Source organism: Peromyscus leucopus, chromosome 17 (genome assembly GCF_004664715.2).
Source record: "Peromyscus leucopus breed LL Stock chromosome 17, UCI_PerLeu_2.1, whole genome shotgun sequence".
Classification (NCBI taxonomy): Eukaryota; Metazoa; Chordata; class Mammalia; order Rodentia; family Cricetidae; genus Peromyscus; species Peromyscus leucopus.
The window spans coordinates 18,086,499-18,099,932 of record NC_051077.1 but is presented as its reverse complement, the minus strand read 5'-3'; the positions used below and the strand labels follow the sequence as shown (position 1 = coordinate 18,099,932).

The 13,434-nt window shown below is 49.6% G+C and overlaps 1 protein-coding gene across 1 annotated transcript; it reads right to left on the bottom strand.

Moving 5' to 3' along the window:
- Positions 1-2,507: 2,507 nt before the first annotated feature.
- Dusp26 (dual specificity phosphatase 26) lies at positions 2,508-9,948 on the bottom strand. Its single transcript, XM_037211675.1, is given in 6 exon segments — positions 2,508-3,371; positions 5,582-5,796; positions 7,458-7,608; positions 7,611-7,816; positions 9,264-9,402; positions 9,667-9,948. Coding segments are annotated over 4 exon segments (633 nt in total). The 5' UTR covers positions 7,678-7,816; positions 9,264-9,402; positions 9,667-9,948; the 3' UTR covers positions 2,508-3,171.
- Between the last annotated feature and the right edge of the window lie 3,486 nt (positions 9,949-13,434).

Genomic DNA, 13,434 nt, shown 5'->3' with positions numbered 1-13,434 from the left:
CCCCAACCTGGACTGAACAAATATGGTGGTGGCCAGTAGGACATGTTCCTAGTGAAGCACATTTTAGATGACCATTCTACTTCATGATATACTGCCGGAATCCTAGTTATAGTGAGTCCTTCTATGAGCTTCAGTTATTTTTTTAGTCATCATCATCATCGTCATCTTCTTCTTCATCATCATCATCTTCATCATCAACATCATCTATGGTGTTGGGGATTGAATACAGGACCTTTTGCAAAGAAAAATAGGCAACTATTCTGCCATTAGCCATATTACCACCCCTGAGTTACTTTTAATTATATTTATTTTTTTAATTAAAAATTATTTTGGCTGCTCTTTTTCATTTTTGAAGATTTATTTAATCATGTATAGACTGTTCTGCCTGCGTGCCACCAGAGGGCACCAAATCTCATTATGAATGGTTGTGAGCCACCACGTGGCTGCTGGGAATTAAACTCCCGGACTTTGGAAGAGCAGGCAATGCCCTTAACCACTGAGCAATCTCTCTGGCCCCCTGTTGTTCTTTTTCAAGACAGAGTTTCTCTGTGTAACAGCCCTGACCATCTTAAAACTGACTCTGTAGACCAGGCTGGCCTCAGACTCACAGAGATCCGCCTGCCTCTGCCTCCGGAGTGCTGGGATTAAAGGCGTGCGCCACCACTGCCTGGCCATGGTTTTCTTTATTGACTGTGACAAGTTCTGTGTAATGAGGCTGGCCTGGGGCTCTTAATGCCCTGTCTCCATGCCCAGAGTGCTGGAATTACACACGTGCACCACCACAGCTGGCTTTGGCTCATGGCTCTAACAGGGAACCGACCCATTTTGATTAGAAACAGCATTGCTTATGAAGGTTCTCTGTCCCTTTGGTAAATGTGTCCTCAGAGAAGACCACATTTTGAGTTCCCAGCTGATGAACCCGCTTTTCTCCTCATCTCCCACCCAGGTTTCCCTGGAGGTTCCAGGGTCTAAATTCTGAGATGAGAATTCTGCTTCCTACAAGAAGGGAGAGATGCCAGGATCGGTAAGGCCGGCGGGGCAAGTGGAAAGATGACGGACGCAGATGTTCTCGAACAAACAGCTCTTGGTGTGGAAGTACCAGGTCAGAAGAGAACCACGTGAGCTAGGCTCAAACCAGAGAACTCCCTCTTCGTCTCAAGAGATGGTGGAGTAAGTGTGAGCAAGAGATGGTGACAGATCCCATGGCCCCCTAGAAGGCAAGCTTGACTCCCCCCTGTTAAATGATCACAGTCACCCCACAGAGGCAGCCAGAACTAGCGCCAGTAAACGGGACTTAGAGATGCTGAGGTGGCGTGAGGGTGACGTGGTTTCTGGTCAACGGAGATGCTCAAGCAGGGAAAAGGTGAGACATTTGCGCCTCTTAGAGACTAGAGAAACACAGTCAGTGGAGGCACCTTCCAACTTTAGGATGCTATGCTCTGTAGTGGGATATACACTTCATACGTAAGTGACTTGAGAATCTTTAGGACATATATTTGTGTGTGACCGTGTGTGACCGTGTGTGTGTGTGTGTGTGTGTGTGTGTGTGTGTGTGTGTGTGTGTGTTAGTTACAGTATTCACACGAAAGGCAGAGGATGCCTTGCGGAACTCAGTTTTTTTTTTCTTCTTGCCATTATGTGAATCCCAGGATCAAACCCAGATCATCAGGCTTGCTGGTAACAGCCTTTACTGGCTGCTGAGCTGTCTTGCTGGCTCATTATTTCCCCTTGTACTTCTGTCTACCCTCTCTTCCCATTCTAATAGTTACTGAGCACACGCTTTTTTTTTTTTTTTTTTTTTTTTTTTTTTTTTTTTTTTTTTTTTGGCAAGAGTTGTGGTGGGTGTCTGGCAGTTGAGACAACATGCCATTTTTCCTGGTTGTCTAAGTTTTTTTTTTCTTTCTTTCTTTTTTTTTTAATGAAACTTACTAAGGTTACATTCCTCTGAGAAAACCCTGGAAGAATTAGAAAACAACTGTCCCTTAATACTTTGGCACCTGAAGTAGGACACTTAGGGCTGATCTTGATTTAAGATTAACGTTCTGGGGGCGGTGGTGGCACACGACTTTAATCCCAGCACTTGGGAGGCAGAGCCAGGCGGATCTCTGTGAGTTCGAGGCCAGCCTGGACAACCAAGTGAGTTCCAGGAAAGGCACAAAGCTACACAGAGAAGCCCTGTCTCGAAAAACCAAAAAAAAGAAAAAAGAAAAAAAAGAAAAACAAACAAACAAAAATGAAACAAACAAACGAAGATTAACATTCTGTTGTCTTGTCAGCCCTAGGGGACAGAGGGACCTATCCTTGGAAGATAGAAGCTAGCTGCCAGCATCCTGAAGTGGCTACAGACCTTAAGTTTTTGGTCCTCTGCTGCCTCCTTGTGGAAAGTTAGGAATAACAGCTCAAGATTTCACAGGGCTACTTAAGAATTGGTGGAGGGTTGTGAGCAGGTGAGACTTAGGTTTCCAGAAGAGAGGGGCCAAACTGTTAACGATGCAAAGACACTCTCCTCTTTTTCAACTCTTTATTTTTACTCCAGACACATGGTTTTCAGTGAGAATATGACCACCTAAAGACTCCCTCCTCGGACCTTGAGCAGCTCCTCTGGGGTGTCATATCAGTCTTCCCACACTTCCTCTTCCTGGAGTTGTACACCTGGAGGTTTCTTGCTCTGGCTTTGTGGCTTTCACACCACTCCATCACCGAGTCTTTTTCCACCGTTTTCTGCACCTGTACACCTTCCCTCCCATCCATGCTCCTGCATCCTCTACGCACACACCCCTCCCTGCACTGCTCAGGTCCTGCTCAGCGGCTGGGTCCTTTTTGTTTGGAAAGTGAGAGAGGGGAACACTTGAACACAATGAGGGGAAGGGGTTCTGAGTCACTGGGCACACCCTGCTGGAATCTGGTGCTGTCCTAATCACAGAATCGTCTTCTACCTATAGCCCAGCTGCTTCCTTCCCGGGTCAGCAGCCCCCACCTACCACACTGCCCGACGTGGCTCTCCATCCCCTTCCACAGAGTCACAGTGGCCTCGGGGGCCCTTCCCTCTCCTGCCAATGGGGGAGGATGGGTTGTCTGGCCTTTCTACTACCTGCCACCTGGGTCTCCTCTTCCCAGCTGGGAGCCAGGAAACTACCCAGGAACCTGGCCCGCTCGCTCGCTTTCCTGCTCTCATGCCTCCAGACCCTGCCGCAGCCTCCGGTCCAGGGCTAGGAGCTGCCTCAAGAAGCCCCGGTTGGGGATGATGCCCCGGTGATCCTTGACTTTCTTGATGGCCTCCACGAGGGTGAAGTGATGATAAAGCATGAGGTAGGCCAGCACCAGGGTGGCCGATCTGCTCACTCCCACAGCACAGTGTACCAGGATCTTCCCTGCGAAGAGGCAGACAAAGCGACATCTGAGACACTGCCGAGTGATGGCCTGGAGGGGCTTGGGAAGAGGTCAGCACGGGCCGCGTGAACGGAAGAAGGTAAACCGAGGCGCACGGCGGCAGGGATGGGCGAGGATGAGTGGTGTTTAGAATGCAGATCCTGGGCTGGCGAGATGGTTCAGTGGGGAAGGCATTTTCCACACAAGCCCAACGGCTTGAGTGTCCGGCTCCAGAACCCATGGAAAGATCAGAGACCCGACTCCACAACGTTGTCCCCTGACTCCCACAGATCCACCGGGGCACACATGTGTGCGTACCACACACACACACACACACACACACACACACACACACAAACACACACGCATACTCAGCAGCAGAGTGTGTGCTTAGCATGAGGTTCGATCCCCAGCACTTCAAACAAATAATGGAGGTCCCTGGCAAAGGGGTGAGGCCAGGGCAGAATAGAATGGAGAAGGAATTCTGAAACTTGGTGTTCAGAAACCTGAGCAGAGCTCAGGGGTGGCTCTCATTCCTGTTGTAAACCAGAGCCTTGAACAGAGCAGGGACTCCTCCGCCTACATTGGCCGAATGCATCCGCAGGAATCCTATGTTGAGTCTATCTAGCCTGTGTTAGGGCTTCTCCAACCCTTCTTTTGTGTACATGTGTATGATGGACATATGTGTATGTGGTGTGTGTGTGTGTGTGTGTGTGTGTGTGTGTGTGTGTATGTGTGTATGTGTGTTGGAGCCCATTTGGGTTTCCGGGTGGCTTTACCCAGCAGGTCTACATAAAGAGGATGACTGGACCACGGGTCTGAGTACCAGGTGCTTGGAAGGGTCTACCCTTGGCTGTATCTCACAATGGGGAGGTCTTTGCTCCTCCCCTTGACATTGTCATAAAGAGCCCTTTGGAGTGAAGTTCTGTCCTGGTGGGTTTGGAACCAGGCCCTCCCGAGGCTATCCTGTGTTTTCTGTCTTTCCTCTTGTCGTCTAGGTATCTCTTTCTATCTACATATTCCTCACTTTCCCTACTCAAGAGTACCCTGGGGGGATAAGAGGGAGCTGGTCTCCCTCATATGTGTGTGTGTGTGTGTGTGTGTGTGTGTGTGTGTGTACAGATGTGAGTGTTCTTGGGGAGGCCAGAAGTCAATGTTGGGTGCCATCTTTTTTTTTTTTTTTTGACACAGGGTCTCTTGCTGAACCTGGAGTCTGCAGAACAGGCTACGCAGGCTGCCCAGCCAGCCCCGGGAGCCTCCTAAACTTGGCCTCCGCAGTGTTAGGAGACAGTGCCTTTGCATGGCAAGATCTTTAGCACCTGAGTCATCCGCCCAGTTCCTCCCTAACTCTTCTGCTGCTGCTTGAATTTTTGGTATTTGAGACTGAGTCTTGCTATGTCGCCCAGGCTAAGCTCAGGCTGTCTGCCATTCAGACAGGGCTCCTGTCTGAGCCTCTGGAGTGGTTGAGATGATGGTCACATGGCATTACACCTTACTTTCTCACCTTTATATCTGTTTCTCTCAACCACTGACAATATTTTCATCTATGTATATGGTTGTTTCTTGATATTCAGAGTGGATTGATTCCTGGAAAACCTCCCCATTACCAACACTCATGGATGCTCAGTTCCCACATATGAAATGATATAGCACTTACATACCCCCCCACACCCCCTTGTATACTTTCAATCATCCCTGGATTATTTATGTCCATAATACAACGTAAATTCTCTGTAAATACATGTTATGCTATATTGTCCATGGAATAATAAAAGGAAGTCTAAACACATCTGTATGTACTTCTACACCCAAATATTTTCAGTCTGTGCTTGGCTGAATCCACTGATGCAGAACTCAGTTACACAGAGGGCCAACTGTATTTTTTTTTCCTGATAACTAAAGCATTTTAAAACCATGTTTAAAGTCTTGTTTTATGACAGGAGAGTATGGAAACAGGTTTTTTAAAAAAAGCAGAAAAGTTACGACACTCATAACCTCAGCATCTAGAAGTAGCTTTCCACTTCAAATGATGCCCTCATCACCTTTCAAAATACTACCTGGAAAAAGAGGATCGAGGGAACATTTTTCTTTCCTTAGCGCCAGGTCCTAAGCCGTTTGTCTTATTGCTAGACTCTTGCTCCATCCTTGGACCATGGGGCTTCTGAATGCTACACCCATCGTCCCCCCCCCCCGCTTCTGCTTTCTCTCCTACCTCCTGGCTGGCTCAGTGCCCGATGGATGAAGTCCGCAGCAGTCTGAAAGTGGATGCTCATGTCAAAGGCTGGCGAGTCATGGGCCTCGACCCCCAGGTAGCGGATGCCCAGTCCCTCGTAGGCCTCGGGGGTGCCCCTCCACCGGCTGTGTGAGGCATTGAGGACATGGGTGATGCCCAGGCGACGTAGCTCACGGCGGTTGTTGGCCATGTCCCTATGTTAAATAGAAGTTAACAAAGGGAAACGGGAATCCAGGATGCCAGGAAGCTTCGGCCTAGATGCTGTTGTTGGCTGCAACCTCCACTGCGCTTAACTAATGCCTTGAGCAGTGGAAGATGGCAGATGTGAGGTCTCATCCCGTGAGCAGTGTCTGAGAGGTAATGATGGGGCTAGGGAAGAGAATCGAAGGGGATGGGGTCAAGATGACTGTAATCAAATATTGGGAGTGCTCTGAGGAAGTGGAATTTTCCTCACAGGGCTCTAAAGGATGGAACGAGGATCAAGGGATTCAAGATCTGGAACACCGATGTTGATTTCATGTGAGGGAGGTGCACATTAAGAGAGAACTCTAGCTGGAGAGAGGTCAGAGGCTTCAAGAGTCATTCTCCTGACAGCAGGCTGTCCAGCCAGAGAGAAGTCCTCAGTGGACAGAGTCTGGGGTGGATGAATGTGTGCATCAGGAGAATTGCTGGACCCCTTCCTATGTTCAGGTCTTTGCTAGGGCTATGAGTGTAACTTCATGGTAGGGTGTGTGTTTCGTTTGTGCAATACTCTGGATTTGGTTCCCAGAACCAATAAGTGAATGCAGGGGCTGGAGAGATGGCTCAGCGCTTAAGAGCACTGGCTGCTCTTCCGGAGGTCCCGAGTTCAATTCCCAGCTCCCACACGGCAGCTCACAACTGTCTATAACATGTAGTTCCATGGGGTCCAATGCCCTCTTCTGGTGTGCAGACAGACACACATGCAGACAAAACATCCATATACATAAACTACACAAATAAATGAATACATAAATGCATGCCTGAGTAAATACATCCCTGATAATCTCTAGGATAAATGGGTCTGACAGTCATTCCCCAATCCTCTCCTGCTTTATGTTTTCCTTGATGTCTGGAAACCTCCTCTGTTAGCTCGTTCCTCTAGGGCTCTTGTTTAGGCTGATCTATAGTCACCTTCAGACATTCATATGCTCCATACCCTAGCAGCTTAGTGGTAGAAACCCCTCAGGCAAGATGGTCAGATGCCAGAGTAGACAAGCCATCTAGTGAAAACTCCCTACCTAGAGAGGCCACCGAACCCAATCCCCAAACTGCTGGCACTCCTGCTTCTAGGCTGTGTGACCCTGGTGCAATCACAACTTCCCCTTTCCTCATCTGTAACCCAGGGAGAGTGACCCCCCTACCTCCCAAAGATGCTATGAGGATTAAGAAAGTGAAAACAAAACAAAAAATAAAAATAAAAACAAACCCTCACATATTAGGGAATGCGCCCCTTTTGATGATTTTCTCTTCATGACCCTTGACTGTGGTGGCTTCCCTTGGTCCTCCCTTCTGCCTTCTGCCTACTGTTTCTACCTTTGGCTGGAAGGTCAGAACAATGTGCCTAGCCTATAGTGCTGACACTTCATCTGAGATCTTCTCCAAATGAGTACCACAAATTCCTAAACAGAGTTTCTCTGCCCAGAGTCGAGTATTTTAATAATTCCTCACCCCCCAAATCCCTCAAACCCTCTAGCTTCTACTTTTTGTTCATGCATCTGCTCCCTTCACTCTTCAGCCTGGAACCAGCAAGGTGAGTCAGTGTCTGCCTGCCACCTTTCTGCTTGTACACCCACGCACACACTCAGCCATGGGGTCCCAGCCACCCATTACATACTGGTCTCCGAGGTAGAGGCCTGGCCAGACCTCATCGGCATGGTTACAGGCTGTCTTGCCTGTGTAGAGGAGCCTCTCCAACTCAAAGACGTTGAGGAAAGGATGGTGCACCGCGTGCATCTCCTCCAGGCTCCCTCGAGTGCGAACGGGGACCTTGAGCTGCCGCGGGAGAAGCGGGCCATAAAAGTCATGGAGGCCCAGAGCCAGTTACCGGGGCACATCTTCAAGGTGTCGGGGAACTGTGGCTTGAGTGATGATGGGCTCCGTCACCAGGCAGCCGTTGCTGGAAGTGAAGGGGTGTCAGGCATACTTGAGTGAATCCAGAAAAGCGGTTTCCTTTTCTCCTCACAGGGTTGGGTCCTGGGGGTCCTTAAGCAATAGAAGGCAAGGCTAGCCTAAGAGCTCAAATGCCTCCTTTCTCTAGCTGCTGTGGGTCCCTCCACTAAGCTCTGGTTCTGCCACCCAAGGAGGTGGGAGTCACATGTCCTTGTTTACGGGAAGAAGGAGTTGCCCAGCTGCTGTTTCTCCTCCGTCGCCCTGCCCCCACTGCCAACCAACACAGAAACACTCGCACATACATTGGACACTCTGGTACTTCCACACACTGCCAGGACACTTGCCAGCCCAAATCTGGGTCTCATCTGGCGGGGGTTATAGGCAGAGTGTCTAGGGAGCTGGGATGGGGATGGAAGCGGGCTGTAGAGCCATCCAGAGAGAATTATCAAGAAGATAACAGCAGCTGGGCCCGTGGCATATGCCAGACATGCCTCCTGGGTGCCAGAGAGATGACGCGCCTTAACCCATGCCTGCCCCGCGTGTGGCCAAGATAAGCTTGTCCACCTGAAGGCTATTGGGAGGGTGAAGAGTGGGGGATGATGAGAAGAGGAAAAGTGAGTTTGGGAAAAGATTTGCTGAATGTAAGAGCTGGTGGAAGAAAGGCTTCAATCTATGCCCACAAGCCTGTGAGTGGGAGGAGCGAAAAATCCCCACCCCCCTTCCACTCCTTTGACTAAACCTCATCCCTCAGGAGAGAAGTCTGAGTCAAAGCAGGGTTGGAGCTTTGTGTCTGTGTCTGGTGGGGGCAGGGCAGAAGTGGAAGCAAGGGGAGAAGATGGGGAGGGGGAGATGAGAGATCCCGCAGGCCCAGGGGGCAGCTGAGAGGTTCAGAATTATCACCTTTGGTTGCTGTTGGCATCAACTGACCCTGCGCAGTCGTGGAGCAGGGTCAGTCGGCCCCGAGGGGCCTAGCAGGTGTGTCTCAACATACCTGTAGAGAGCAGGCCCTTGGGAAAGTGGGACTCCTGCTTTGAGCCTCACAGCTGGAACAGCTTGCCTTTGAGGCTTGCCCTAGGACACTGGGGCAGACAGACAACTATGGGAGACCCCTTGTTTTCAGTTCTAGGTATGGTCCTGCGTTTTTGGTTTTGTTTTTTTTTTGGCAAGGGCGGGCTAAGCTGCAGAATTCCCTCCCATTCTCTTTGGGGCCGTCTGTCTCAGGGACCTCAGCGGACTGTCCAGCGATAAGAAGCCATCTTGGCCCATGGCCATACAGGGATCCCATGCCACACTCCCAGCCAGGCCTAGCTCTCTCTTCTCCCAGGGTCAGGAGACACCAGTCTCTCAGAAGACACCACAAACAAGGGCAGCGAGAGTGTACTTATAAAGGATGAGTCCATATTCAGGAGTTCAGGGACAGATAGGTTTTCAAAGGCTGGGTTAGAAGAAGCACATAAATCTATCACTACAGTCGACATCACCACCACCACCACCACCACCACCACCACCACCACCACCACCACACACCTACCTCTCCTCCCCGGGCTCAAAGACCCATCCTTTCCCTCCAACAACCTTCCTCAGAATAGATTCTGCTGCCTTAGTGATGATGAAAGGTAAGGAGCTGGAAGGAGAGCCCAAGCAGCGAGCAGTGGTCCTCGGGACTGGTCCTGGTGTGGAGGAGCCGGGTTCGGTCCGGAATACACCCCTGGGCCTTCTCCAATCCCATTAAGCCGCCGCCAGAGGCTCTGGCCCCTGCCCCCCTCCCTCCGTCTGCTGTCGCGGTAGTAACAGGTTCGTGGCTGTCGCCTTAGCCCCGGTGACTACCCAGCCAGCCAGGCGCTGAGGGGTAGCGAGGCGCAGCGAGGCGCGTGGCAGTGCCCCTATGTCCCTGTCCCGCCCCGGTCCCCGTCCCCTCGCCCACAGGTCTCTACCTCTTGGTTGCGAGGGTCTCAGATGCCGGGTGGCCTGCGGGCTTCCGCAGTCCGGCGGCGCCCATGGCTCCTGCGTGGCCCCCCTCCGCCGCTGCGCCGCCGCCCCGGCGCGCAGGTGGATCGCAGCTATTTTTATGCCATGACACGCACATCGAAGCAGGTTCCTCTCGGTGTGCGCCCCGGTGACACCCAGGGACACCGTCTCACGCAGCGGTGGGAGCCGCCACACCGCAGCGACACAGCCCGCCCCTGTTTACAGCCCCCGCGCAGCCCCGCAGCCCCGCCTCGTCTGCACCGCAGGGCTGCTGCCCGGCAGGCCAATGGCAAAGCCTTGTGCAAGCCTTCCCAGGCAGGGTCTTCACACTGCTCGCTCTTCCCAGACAGAATTAGTGAATTATAGACAGGGCCTGCTCCCCTCACTTGTACACTCACTCTAGGGAACAATCCTCAGCCACCCTTGCTATTAATAGCGGTTACCACATGCTAAGTGCTTCACCTGTCGTAGTGGGTTTTTATACTCATCAGAGACATATAAGGTGGGCATCTCATCTGCATTTCACGAAGGAAGAGTCCGAAGCATATAGAGGCTAAGCCCAGGTCACCAACTAGGTATTGGTAGAGCCGAGCTTCAGGTGATGGTAGCGAGACTCTGAAGTCCCTGCCATGACCTGTCTCAAATGTGCTTCCCCACACAAGCAGTATGCATCTTGGGGTTCATTCAGAAAGCCATTTCTGCATGTTCAGCGCACGGTGCACTCCGTTTACCCCAGAAGGAATGACTCTTCATTTCTTTTCCACAAGCTGCCTTTTAGTGGTATTTACCAACATCTGCTTCGCTATGGTCAACACCAAGATCTTAAGCATTCTGAGTCAAGGGTCGGTATTGCCTTTCCTAAATGTCTCCCTCACTTCTTATCTTAGGATTTCTATTGCTGAGATCAAACATCACTACCAAAAAGCAAGCTGGGGAAGAAAGGGTTTATTTGGCTTAAACTTCCACATGGTAGTTCGTCAATGAAGGAAGTCGAAACAGGAACTCAAAACCTGCAGGATCCTGGAGGCAGGAGCTGATGCAGAGGCCGTGGAGGGGTGCTTCTTACTGGCTTGCTCCCTAATGGCTTGCTCTGCTTGCTTTCTTATAGAACCCAGGACTCCAGCCCAGAGACATCATCATCCACAATGGTCTGAGCTCTCCCATATCAATCACCAATTAAGAAAATAATCCCAGCACTTGGGAGGCAGAGCCAGGTGGATCTCTGTGATTTCGAGGCCAGCCTGGGCTACCAAGTGAGTCCCAGGAAAGGCGCAAAGCTACACAGAGAAACCCTGTCTCGAAAAACAAAAAAAAAAAAAACAAAAAAAAAAACCCAAAAAAAAAAAACAAAAAAAAAAAAAAAAAAAAAAAGAAAATGACTTATGGGCTTGCCTACAGGCCACTCTTATGGAGGCATTTTCTCATGTAAGGATCCCTCCTTTCAGATGACTTGTGTGGTAGTATTGTGTCCCCCAAAATATTATGTACCATAGTAAACTTATCTGGGGTCAGAGAACAGAACAGCTACAATATTAAACATAGATGTTAGGCAGTGATAGCACATACCTTGATTCCTAGCATTCCAGAGGCAGAGATCCACCTGGATCTCTGTGAGTTTGAAGCCATACTGGAAACATCCAGGCATGGTGACTCACACCTTTAACCCCAAGAAGTGAGCCTTTAATCCCAGGAAGTGAGGGCAGAAAGCAGAAAGGTATTTAAGGCATGAAGACCAGAAACTAGAAGCTTTTAGCTGGTTAAGCTTTCAGGCTTTTGAGAAGCAGTTCAGCTGAGATTCATTCTGGATGAGGACTCAGAGGCTTCCAGTCTGAAGAAACAGGATCAGCTGAGGAACTGGCAAAGTGAGGAAGCTGTGACTTGTTCTGCTTCTCTGGTCTCCAGCATTCACCTCAACACCCAGCCTCAGGTTTGATTTTATTAATAAGATCATTTAAGATTCATGCTACAATGACTTTAGCCAGTGTCAAGTTGACACAAAACCATCCAGCGCACTGCACGGAGAGACCCAGGATGGAGAACAAGAATGAAAGTGATCAGATGGTGCTGTTGAGAAGCAGGCAGAGCTCCAGCTGCCTAGTGGAAGGAAGGCGGGAGATAGGTAAGCAGGGGCAGGGCAGTGTGGACTGTGGTTGAGGTTCGAAGCTGGAGCATCTCCAGCCGTGAGACTAGATGAGACTGTATCTGAGGGACAAAGGAAGCATCATCAGCCACAACACCAACCACCCCACGTCTTGGGGACAGTCAGGTACCTCCCCATTCGCTGCCCTTTGACCCGGCAGCAGTTTGTGTCCCGTCTTTTTCTTCTCTGAAGGAGCAGGATTCCATTCCACCTTCCTTCATCTCTCCTTGTCCCTTTTGTCATGGTGCTTTTTCATAGAGATGAAATCCTCACTATCTGCAATTGAGATGCCTGAGATTTTAATTTTTATGTCTAGGAAAACATTCCAACAGTTTACCATGAAATACATTGTGAAAGAGCACTTAGTTTGGGAGTCAGAGGCTAGAAGATCAGGAGTGTAAGGTGAGCCTCAGGCATATCATGATTTTTTTGAGGTCACCTTGAGCTACATGAGACCTTGCCAAAGGCAGGGGGAAGATACCCTAGTGATGTAGCTTAGTAGAGTGCTTGCCTGGCATGCATACAATCCTAGCATTTAGTAGGATCAGAAGTTTAAGGGGTTGTTTTTGGCTCCATCGTAAATTAGATGTTTGTGGATAAAGCTCTTCTCAATTTTGTTGCTGTTGCTTGTTCTGATACAGGCTCTTGCTTTGTAGCTTAGGCTGTCCTTGAACCTTAAAGCTTCCAGTTCTGTCCGTTCAGGTATGGGATTGCAGGTGTATACCACTATGCCTGGTTCCATGACCCCAGGGTTTTTACTCACTTGTTTTACAAGATTTCTGCTTCAACCTTGCATTGCACTTTCCTCTGAAACACGCTTCAAAGCACAGAATGGATAATCAGGGCATCTGATGATACAAGTCACCAGAGAAGCTCTTCATGGACCAGCATCTCTGTGAAGGTGATTTTCATGAGTTAACCCAGACGGCTTGCATACCACAAAACTACAGGAAAAGTGGAGAGGAGAAAGAAGTGGGAGGGTTAGCCAGGAAAGATAAGGGAGAAGGGATGAGGAAAGAGAAACAGCAGGAGTCATCTGTCAGTCTCTAGGGCTTCACATGTCGGATCATTGAACCCCACCCCCATTTTAAGCAAGTATAATCCTCAGTGAATATTCCAGGAGACTGATATTTACTGTGGTAAGTAACCCATTCACAGCTAGTTGGTGCCAGCACACAGGTTCAAACCCAGACCATCTTATTTAAAGCTGTACCTTTTCAAGATCAGACTGAAGAACCATTCTTTTGTTGTTGTTGTTGTTGTTGTTAATGCTCTTCCAGATCTGCTCTATTCCTGATTTCCTTGCTTCATGTCTATTTCTGTTAAAGGACCTAGGTTTACTTCATGTGCTTAAACCCCTGTTCCTTATAGTCGAGGTTATGAGTGAGTATATGAACAGAACAGAGGTAAAATAGAAACTATTGAGAAGGGGATGGGTGGGGCTGGTGTCTGGTTCAGCCTGGAGTGGTAGCACACACTTGTACGGTGGAGGTGGAAGGGTAAAGAAGGAGTTCAAGATAGCCTTCGGCTACACTGTAAGTTTTATTGCTAGCCTGGGCTATGAGACCCTGTCTTAAAAAAAAAAATCTCCAGT